The sequence below is a fragment of the Bombus flavifrons genome, chromosome 14 (assembly GCF_040668555.2).
Source record: "Bombus flavifrons isolate JBK064 chromosome 14, iyBomFlav1_principal, whole genome shotgun sequence".
In the NCBI taxonomy this organism is placed as follows: domain Eukaryota; kingdom Metazoa; phylum Arthropoda; class Insecta; order Hymenoptera; family Apidae; genus Bombus; species Bombus flavifrons.
Window position 1 is genome coordinate 5608709 of NC_138455.1, and position 10359 is coordinate 5619067.

General features: G+C 31.5%; 1 protein-coding gene across 2 annotated transcripts; it reads right to left on the reverse strand.

Annotated features, from left to right (window-relative positions):
* Window positions 1-1878: 1878 nt before the first annotated feature.
* Window positions 1879-6969, reverse strand: alpha-Man-Ib (alpha-Mannosidase class I b). Of its 2 annotated transcripts, XM_069126659.1 has the most exons (12): window positions 6755-6969; window positions 6482-6667; window positions 6207-6374; window positions 5975-6131; window positions 5718-5903; window positions 5490-5638; window positions 5215-5403; window positions 4947-5134; window positions 4718-4844; window positions 4486-4650; window positions 4268-4417; window positions 1879-4189 (listed from the first exon to the last, which is right to left on the reverse strand). In XM_069126659.1, the coding sequence occupies exons 2-12, from the start codon at window positions 6578-6580 to the stop codon at window positions 3971-3973; spliced, it is 1797 nt and encodes a 598-aa protein (XP_068982760.1). In that variant the 5' UTR covers window positions 6581-6667; window positions 6755-6969; the 3' UTR covers window positions 1879-3970. The 2 variants fall into 2 exon arrangements, with proteins under 2 accessions (XP_068982760.1, XP_068982759.1); XM_069126658.1 differs by having other exon boundaries at window positions 6482-6969.
* Window positions 6970-10359: the final 3390 nt, after the last annotated feature.

The window sequence follows — 10359 nt, forward strand, 5'->3', positions numbered from 1 at the left end:
TTTTGTTTCAGTGTCATCATGTCCAATGATTCACCCCCACCTCTGCAGACTTCTATACCTCTGGTAGATTACGATGTACCAGATGAAGCGCGTACTGGTAAGATCACACCGACCACACCTACTACTCCGGTAACGAGTAAATTATCGAATGCCGACACCGATACGGAGATGATTGAGAATGCAGTACCGATCACGCAGACCGTATTGCCCGTTCCCGAGCCACAGCCGAAAATTGAGAGGAATGGAATCGACTCGGAGGCGACAAAACCAGTCACTCAACCCGAAAACGACTCCTGCGTTGTAGATTGTATATATTTCACGCAGCAGTGTTGCGAGTGTGTAATACTTTAACAGCCAGAATTCTTCTCGCGTTGAGCAATCATTTTATATTCTTTTCACGATTTAACATGGTTACGAAAAGAATGTCAATTATAAGGAATTCTTTTCCCATCGAATTATTGAGCTTTGATAGAATTCCAATAATTCAGGCTGCCAATCGAATGATTGATTCCTAAATATTATTAAATGTCTATATTACATTTAAGAAGAAATGTATGCTCATCTCGAATTTTCTACATATTAGTAAAAAAAGAGAAAGATCTGAAATATATGTTAGGAACATATTTTGGGAATGATAAAATTTTGATATGATACGTGAAGAATCCAATATTTTTATAAAATAATTATTTATTCTGTAAAATTTATGAAGTACATGAAACGGAAAAAGTTGGAACCTTATAGTTAAGGTATATATTAGATCTGGAAAGTATGTGCATCATTTTTAATATAACAAATTGATCAAGTATCTTATAATTATAAGAATTTAATCACTGATATTTCATAGACTGTTAAATGTCATTCCAATTTATAAAATTTATATTTTTAATCAAATGTAGTCATGTAAATGTTAAGGAAAAATTATTTGGCTGTAAGTCTTAACTGAAAGCAATGAATTTAATCTTATAGAAAAATTCTGCATGATAGTTATCCATGCATTCCTATTTTTACATAGTGATATCATATTAGTCTTTAAGTGCTTCATACATTATTCCAAACAAAGCATTAAAAGGTAATAGTTTGTATCAAAAATAGATTATTAACTTATAGTATTTTCTTCTTAAAAATCATGCAATGCCACTAATTTTATATATATATATATATATATATATATATATATATATACATATGTATATATAAATAATATTGGAATATGTACAAGTTCGTTACCCATACATATTGTTCCATTATAAAATTGAAGAGAATGAAGAGAAATAATGCTAATTATCCTTAAAGACTGCTTAAGTGCCGTAAATTTATTTAAATATTAAAACTTCATTGTGTAGGAGATTTGATTAAAAGCACAAATTTACTTGAATAAAGTCAATATCCTATAAAATAATATTCTACATTCATAAATAGTATAAAGTCTTAAGGTATCGTATAAGGAGAAAATTGTACATAAAAGTTGCAATTTATACAAATAAGAGAGAGTATGAACAAATTTGATACATTCTTATAATTACACCTGTTATACTTTGAAAATAATCGTGTAAACCAAAACAATATGATCAAATTATTTTGAACAAAAAGTAATAAAAATGATATATCTTGTAAATATATTCCAAAATGATATTGTATAGATGAAAAGTACTGCTGTGGCCTCACAATTAATATCAGTTCAAAAGGCTTTACGAAACTCACATTTATACAAACTTGTTATTTGTATAAGTAATTGACAAAAAGTAAATGTAAGAAATTTAACTATTATAAAATTTCCGAATTCTACTTTTTATAATAACAAATTATATTTCATTAATATATAACATTAAGATACATAGATATAATAAAATTATTTCATTGTAAAGATTATAGCGCAATCGTAAAATTATTTAACAAATTATATATAATTGTATTTTATATAAGAAATGTATATTCATACAGTTTACTTCTCAATGGCATTAAAATTTTGTAAACATTACTAAAAATATGAATACATATCGTCGATTGTCTTGCAAGTAGAACATATTTAAATAATAAAAAGTAACACAAAGTGCAATTTAATAATCCACAATAGTGTAACATATGTAGCTGACTTAATTAGTTTTATTACTATTACTATTACTACTACTACTACCACTACTACTACTACTACTAGTACTACTATTACTACTATTTATATTTTCTCTGTGAAATGAATTATGCTTGTTGTAAAGTGGAACAAACATTGAATTGTACAGCATAATCGAAAGTATGTACACTTGAAGAATGAGACCGCCAAACAAATATATATATATATATATATATATATATATATATATATATATATATGTATGTATTAGAAGGATAAAATTTATGTTCATTACTACTTTTTGATAATGTTATCAAATGCTTAGTAACATTGAAGTTACCTAAATTTTTATACCACATGGACAAGTATGTATGTCTGAAAATAGTATTCTAACTTGGTTCTGAAAATTGAATCAAGTTTTTATATGGAAAAATTGAAAACTTTATTTTTCTTAAAAAGATTTCTTCTTGAGGATACCACATTTTGTATAACATTCTATATACAAGTAAAAATGAATCATTAACAAATCCAGTTTAGTTTACATAATTTACATAATTTTAAAGATCATGTGAGATGTATACATGTGAATAGTTTAAATTTTTATCCCATAATGTTTTGTAATTTTTTGTAATTTAGAAGCAGAATTGAAAGTTTCATCTCTTTAATGTAAAATAATTATTCTGATAATACGCAATTAAATCTACATTAATATCTTCAGTAAATGTTGATAGTTCAGTACTATCTCAATAACTTTTTTATAAATGAAGCAGGTATATATTTTTGTGATATATTTTTATGATTTATATCTTAGTATCTTAATTTATTGATTGCTCTTGTTTATTTCAATAATATCTATAATAGTGACGTAAAATTTTTTGTTAGTATTTTATACAAAAAATGTGGAATAAATAAGACTTAAATTATGATGAAAAATAATGAGTTGAGATTACTATAAACTTTTAGTTACAATTCAAATTGCTCAGTACACAATATACATGTATGTCGTATAGAATATTTTATTATAAAGATATTTCTATAATAAATTCTAAAAAGTAATAGAACGCCCTAATCATCAATTTATATCACTTAGTAATAAATTAATCTTTGTTTTCAAGTATCATACATATTTATGAATGAATTATTTTAACTGGAAGAACTAAATATTAGATTATGCAAAAAATAGAATATTGCACATTTGTTAACAAGAAAAAAGAGAAGGAGAGAGAAAAAATTTGACTAGGATTTTTAAGAGTAAAGTATAAGTAACTTTTCTTATTTGAAGGTTGTATCACTTTACAAATTTTTGTTCAATTAAATATTGTAACAGAGTTTTCTGTCTTTTTTTTTTAACTAAATAATGTAGATGATTTGTATTATTATGTTGTAGTTAAATGATTCTGTAAATATATGAAGTAATTCTACTTGTCTTAAAAAGAGAAGGATTTGGTATATCAGGCTAAGAGAACAATTATTTTCAACTTTTTTTTTTAAATATTGTACTCAACAATTCTTATACACTATCAAAGTGTGATCTGGAATATGTTCTGTATTGTTTTTATTAAGTTACTTGTCATGAAATAGATTATAACGATCAATTTGAAAATACACCTTTGTATTGGGAAATCAGTAAAAAATTGAGTAGAAACAGTTAATCACTAGCAGATGCATAAGTTCTGTGACTAACGGACAAAAAATGCTTTTATGAAAATGTAATGTTTAAGAACTATTCCTAGAAGATACTGCAGCCTAAAGTGAAGATCTATTTCGTATTTTAAAGTACATTAATTCGACTAATTTCTTATCTGTGTATGACATCAGGATATCTATTCACTGGCCTCAAAAGGTATTTAAGATTTCTCTAATGGTGCAAATTTATACATGAAATTTTGTGACCAAACTTGATTATGATTCGTATATGGGTAATGGATGTCCTTCAGAATTGAATACCCATCTATCCAAATCTATTAATTGCCTTGTATCATCAAACAACAAGTATAAGTATTTCAAAGTTTCAGCAAACCAAAAACTTTCTGTCATATCTTTTTGTGGTGTATTGTAAACGATCCTTACATTACCAATGCTGGTGTACCCCTTTTCCACTTTCGTATAATTTTCAAAAGCCTATTAAATTATACATATATATGTATGACTGAGAACACAATAAAAGTTTCATATTTCAGTTTTTACATAATTACTTACTTGGAATATTTGCCACCCCCAGTCTTGAAATGTTTTATTACCAGTAAAATACCACATGTAGAAAAGACTTTCAATAAACTCTGGTCTGAGTAAATTATGTGCATCATTCATCTTCACATACATATCCATTGATTTTTCTCCATTTGAGTTCTAAAATTATAATATCCTTATATCCTTTTATGATAACCTTTATCCAAGTAAACAACTATTATAATTACCTCAGTATTGAAGTACGTGATTTCTGGAGCAAGAAACGTGGGTTGAATCGCGTACGTTTGATAACAAGTTTTTACAATTTCATTAGCTAAATCCATATGATCAGACGATAAACCATGATGTACTCCTAAAGCTAATGTACCTCCCAAGTAACATGTAAGGTGATCCTATAAATACAGCCATTATCAATAACATATGATATATTAAACTGTCAAAAATTATTTAAAATTTTACCATTTTTGGTGTTATTTCTTTGTGTGCTCCAACTAGCTCTGCTATGAAAAGATACTTATTAATTGCTGTACGTTTTACTAAGTGTTTTTGAGTTCCAGCAATACCTAACAGATAATCATCTCGTAGGCTAAAAGCATTTACAAATTTAAATGATTATCATAAATTCATGAGACAAGCTCAAGAACAAGAAAAACAAATTCCCAATGAATAATGATGATGAAATACTAACTAATTAATAGTCTTCCCAGTTTGAAGCCACTGTTTCAATAAATACTCGTAATAACTATCACCACGAGCGCCAAGCGTAATTGTTGCATGATCTCTAAATTGTCCAGTATTAGCGTTAATGAAAATGGGTACTAAACCATCGTATTTTTCTAACTGGTGTACATGTTCCGAAACTTTTGCTACTGCTTCCTGAAGGATAACAATCGCATACTTTCTTACGTATAATGCAAATAATAACGCATTCAAAGCTAATATTTATCCGTAATTACCTCGAATTTAGGGTCTCCTGTACTACGACTTAAATCACGAAATTCCAATTGAATGGAAGTAACTTCACTTGTACTACTATCAGGACCCCATTTAGGACCATGCGCAGTTTTAGTACCAAGATTTACGTCGGAATAAGGAACACCAGATGAAGTAGAAAACGCTGGCATCATACGTTCCCCTAACGCTGTCTACGATTTATAGTTCATAAATTTTTATAGCCAAATTTCTTTCAGTAATATATCATTATAACTTTAAAAAATCAGAGACAACTTACAGCCTTACTTAAGAAAATCTTGTCACCTGAAAGATGATATGCGGATAATAGACCTCCTAATACTCTAATCGTAACTTCAAATAAATTAACATCTCTGTTTGAAGTAAACACTAAATTTTTCTCAACCCATAGTTTGGCTTCTAAAAATTCTGTAGATAAAAGGTAAGTATTATTAGCTTTATGGATGTTCCTTAATTCTATATAGAATATATAGAACATGAATATTACCATTATTTAAGCCCATTATGTACATAGTATCAAGAGAATCAACTATAGTAAGCCCTAAGCCAAACCATTCATAGTACTTTCTTGATATTGGTTTCACATTATCATATCCCCAAGCATATTCTTTATATCCATTCCATGAATGTTTAAATGCTGCAACTACAGCTTTTTGTCTATTATTTTGTGGCCCTAAAAATAAATAATTATAATGTTATTAACAAAATCAGCTTAACAATTATGTTATAAAGATATAAAGTTACCATTAAATTTGAGTGTGTTCGGCTTAGGTTGAGGTGGTTCTCCAATTTGATCATCATCCACCTGATTTATTTCTGGTTGGAATTCAGGTTCCTCAATGACCTCCCCACCTCCCTTATGTTCCTGATTTACATTATCTACTACAATATCTTCTACTGGCTAGAAATTATATTTTTTGAGAATATAAAAAGACGTTCTCTTAAACAACAATAGTGTTTATCGAAATAAACATACCTTCTCATATTTAGGAGTATCTTGCACTACCTCTATGTTATTGTAATCACTTTCATCTAAAACTCCATTTTTGTTATCGCCAGGTAACAGATAAAATATAACTAATATGATCGTAATGACTATAAAGTAAAGAATATTTCTCTGAAACCTTGACAACTGATTCCATTGCTGAAAAAACAAAAGATTTTTAATTTTACACTGAGAGCAATTTTTTAATAAAAATTTTAAAGAAATCTATAGTATTTGTATACGTAACGAATACTTTAATGACTTACCCTCCAGAGACTACGTGATGATCCTCGCGAGAATGTTGCACTATCCTGGATATTTAAACTGATATAATCCGATTTTCCTAGATCCTTCGACGGAAACATATTTCGTTAGAGGTTATGTTGTTCTGGCGAACGCAATGATAATAAGAGCCAGAACACTTTAAAAAATAATGATCCCACGACTGTTCACTAATTATAAAGGTCTTCATTTATATTGTTCGTGTTAAACATAGTTGGTAATTATTCTTCCGGTAAACCGTAGCAAGATAAACTCACCGTGCGAATACCGCGAATCATTGATGCCGTGATGTCAAACTCTGTTATATTACGATTACGATTACAAATATTGATAACTGTAAGCTATAATTTTAGCAATAGCGTATCATATACACATTATCGTATTTTATACGTGTACGTTGGTTTAATCAAATTTTATTGTATTATAATCTAGTCAGTAGATTTAATAAATTACTAATGTGATACTTAATTATATGAGTAATGAATGATTGACATTACATTGTAGTATTAAATAATATTAAATATTAATGATTTATGAATGATTTATAGCTTAATATGAATTTACGAATGTTTAATATTAAGTAATTATAGCTATATGTTTGTAAACAGTGTTCTATTTTTTAAGATAAAGGAGTGTATATTGTAAATGACACAAAATAAAGTAAAAGAAAGTCTATACTTAATATTGATTAATCATTGTTAATGTCCTTGCCAGATTGATATCCTCACTTGATTTTAATTTTTAGTGTAAATTTAGTTTGTGATTTAAATATGAATTTGTATTTGGATTTAAAAAGTTGAATAAAAGATTTTAATAAAACTGACTGCAAATTGTGTCTCTTTTACCTAAACTTCTGAGATTCTCTAAAACGATAAATTCTAATAAATCATTAATATAAGGAATAACTTATTGATAACAGTTAATATTACATTAAGATTATACTGGTACCTGAGCATTCCTTTACAGTGCAATCACAGATTTAATTCAAGGTAAGTATTTTATTTGTTATCAATCATTATCAGAATAAGTATTCCTATTTGATATATAGTGTTCTTTGGCTAAAAATCGAGAAATGTTAACAAGAATATAGAATGTGCAAGAAGATATCTCAGACGGTGTTAGATAAGGGGAGTAATAGTGTGCGGCAAGGATAGACATACTTTTCCGCCTAATTTATTGAATATTCGTTAATTACTAATTACTTTTTCCTGGGAAATATTCGTCTATTCGTCTCTGATGTACTGATATATATTCTATCTATATTCAGTAGTTTAGTGCTTTGATGATACGTAGCTGAGCCATCTGCGCCCTGGTGGCGGAAATAGGAATTCAAATTTGAAATTAGACCATTTCACGTGGTGTCAATTGAAAGTTGACAGGAACTGCAGAGATCACGTCATAAATGTGAAAAATTTTACATAGAATACAGAGTTATTAACATCTCAATTCGGTTTATTTTATTTTCATAATCTAATACAATTTAGTAGCAATTTGTCGTTTTTCAATATGAATAGACGCGATTACTAGTTTTCAATGAAAGTTATCTACATCGAGAAGTACAAATCACATATTATAAGAATGAAATTCTTTTCTTTTTTGCTTCTTTTGCTCCCCTTGACTTTTTTCCTTCACTTTGTGTGATTCTCTGTGTAACAGTCGAATAAAGTCGAATAGGAAACAAGTTTGGAAGAACTTGTAGAATTGTTTCGTCTTCTTCGATTTCGATGATTTTGCAATATATCGTAAAGTCTAACATTTCGAACTATTTTTCCCTATACATGTAACCGTCAGCTGGCCTTAGTTTTCGAGGTATTCGTTATAGTCGTAAAATAAAATGTATTTTTTTTAAATATTGAAGCCCTTAAGATAAAGTCGTTTATCTTTTTCTAATAAACGTCGCAATTAGAGACTTGTTTAGATAGTTTTGCGCATCGCATTATTAAAACATTATGCAGGTTTGTTTAACTGACAAAAATAACCATGTTGTATCAACACGAAAATATACTTGAAATTGTAATGACGGGCATCCAAAATATCAATTTTAGAAATTAGTTTTATTACAAAATATTCATAAATATTTTCATATTTCATTATTATTAACGTCATATTTTTTTACCTGTGACAAGTAAATAATTGTTAGTTCTAATTTTGAACAAGTCGGATGCCATATGGTTTTATGACTATCGACGTAGGAGGCTCCTCTGTCCGACCTGTGTTTGGACATAAGCGGAGAGAAGATTGAGGTAGGACCTCAGATGAAATACTTGGGCCTCACCATCGACAGTCAATGGACTTTCGGACCGCACTTCAAGCTCCTGGTTCCCATAGTGACGATGACAGCCAACGCTCTATGTGGACTGCTGCAGAATATCGATGGGGCAGAAGTCGGAGTGCGCCGACTGTATGAGGGAGTCATCCGTTCTCGGGTCCTGTACGGGGCTCCGGTGTGGGCAGAGGATTTGATAAAAAGTTGACGCAGTCTACTCTTGCTGAGGTGGCTTCATAGGACGACCGTCATCAAGATCGTAAGGGGATACCGGACGATATCATATGCGTCGGCGACTGTCATGGCGGTGTCTCCTCCGTTCGAGCTCCAGGCCCTAGCGCTCCGACGGGTGTACCATCAACTGCAGAGCCAGTGCTCGGTCGGGGATATGCCCTCTGCCGGTAGGTCGGTCCGCAACGTCCGGGGGGAGGCAAGGTTCGAGACTTGGGAACAGTGGCGCATTCAGCTCGCCGCCGAGGATACGGTGCAGCCTCATCGGGTCGTTGGAGCGGTCCTACCGAACTGGGAGGCCTGGAGAGATCGTGGCGGGCTCCCACTGACGTACAGGATGACGCAGTGCTCACAGGACACGGAGTGTTCGGGGAGTTCCTGCTAAAGTTTCGGCGGGAGGTAACTAGTATGTGCCACCACTGCGAGGAAGAGGAAGACAGGGCACAGCACACGCTGGAGTTCTGCCTGGCGTGGGAGGAACCGCGTCGTGTCCTACGACTCACCATCGGCCCCCGATGTTTGGCCTCCGAGGCGATCGTAGAAGCCATGCTGAGGGGGAAACAGGAGTACATCGCCGTCCGCTCCTACTGCGAGCAAGTAATGCTCGCAAAGAAGCGCGCCGAGAGAGAAAGGGTGAGAGGACAACATCTATCGAGAGTGCCGTCACGCCAAAGAGGGTCTGGTCTCTATCTCCTCCGTGGCAAAAGGACAATATGTCCTTTCAAACGACACCAATAAAATAAAAAAAAGCGTAAGCTAGAAACAGTTAAAATAAACGCAAACACTAGCCAGAACAAGCCATCAACAAGCCGTGTAATCATTTGCAATAGATTCGCAAAATTAGAATCCACAAACGACTTCATGGACGTAGCTGAAACATTAACTAACCAACATACACAAAAAATCCCCCTCCCCCACCTATCTTCATTCATGATGTCATTGATATTCAAACAATGATAAAGTCCATTGAGAAAGATATCAACAAAGAGGATTACAAACTAAAAACAAATAATAACAAAGTTAAAATTCTGCCGACTAACCCAGACTCCTATAGAAAACTAACAAAGCAAACCTTGAACGCAAACAAGAAAGATCTTTTCGTGTGGTACTACGCAACATCCACCACTCAGTTAACGTAGACGAACTGAAGTTCGAACTCCTAAAACATGGCCATGAAGTAACAAACATTAGCGACATAAGGCATAGAATCTCGAAAAACCCGCTATTCGTATTCTTCATCGACTTAAAACAAAAGTTAAACAATAAACAAATTTACAACATCGATCGATTAATGAACTCAGTAGTAAAATTCGAACCTCCTTTTATAAAAAAAGAGATAGTGCAATGCAAAAGGTGCCAAAGGTA

Coding starts and splice junctions, on each gene's coding strand:
- alpha-Man-Ib (XM_069126659.1), bottom strand. CDS start 6,580: ATGTTTCCGTCGAAGGATCTAGGAAAATCGGATTATATCAGTTTAAAT. Junction 6,375..6,481: donor CATCACGTAGTCTCTGGAGG/GTAAGTCATTAA, acceptor TTGTTTTTTCAG/CAATGGAATCAGTTGTCAAG. Junction 4,190..4,267: donor GGGGGTGGCAAATATTCCAA/GTAAGTAATTAT, acceptor ATAATTTAATAG/GCTTTTGAAAATTATACGAA.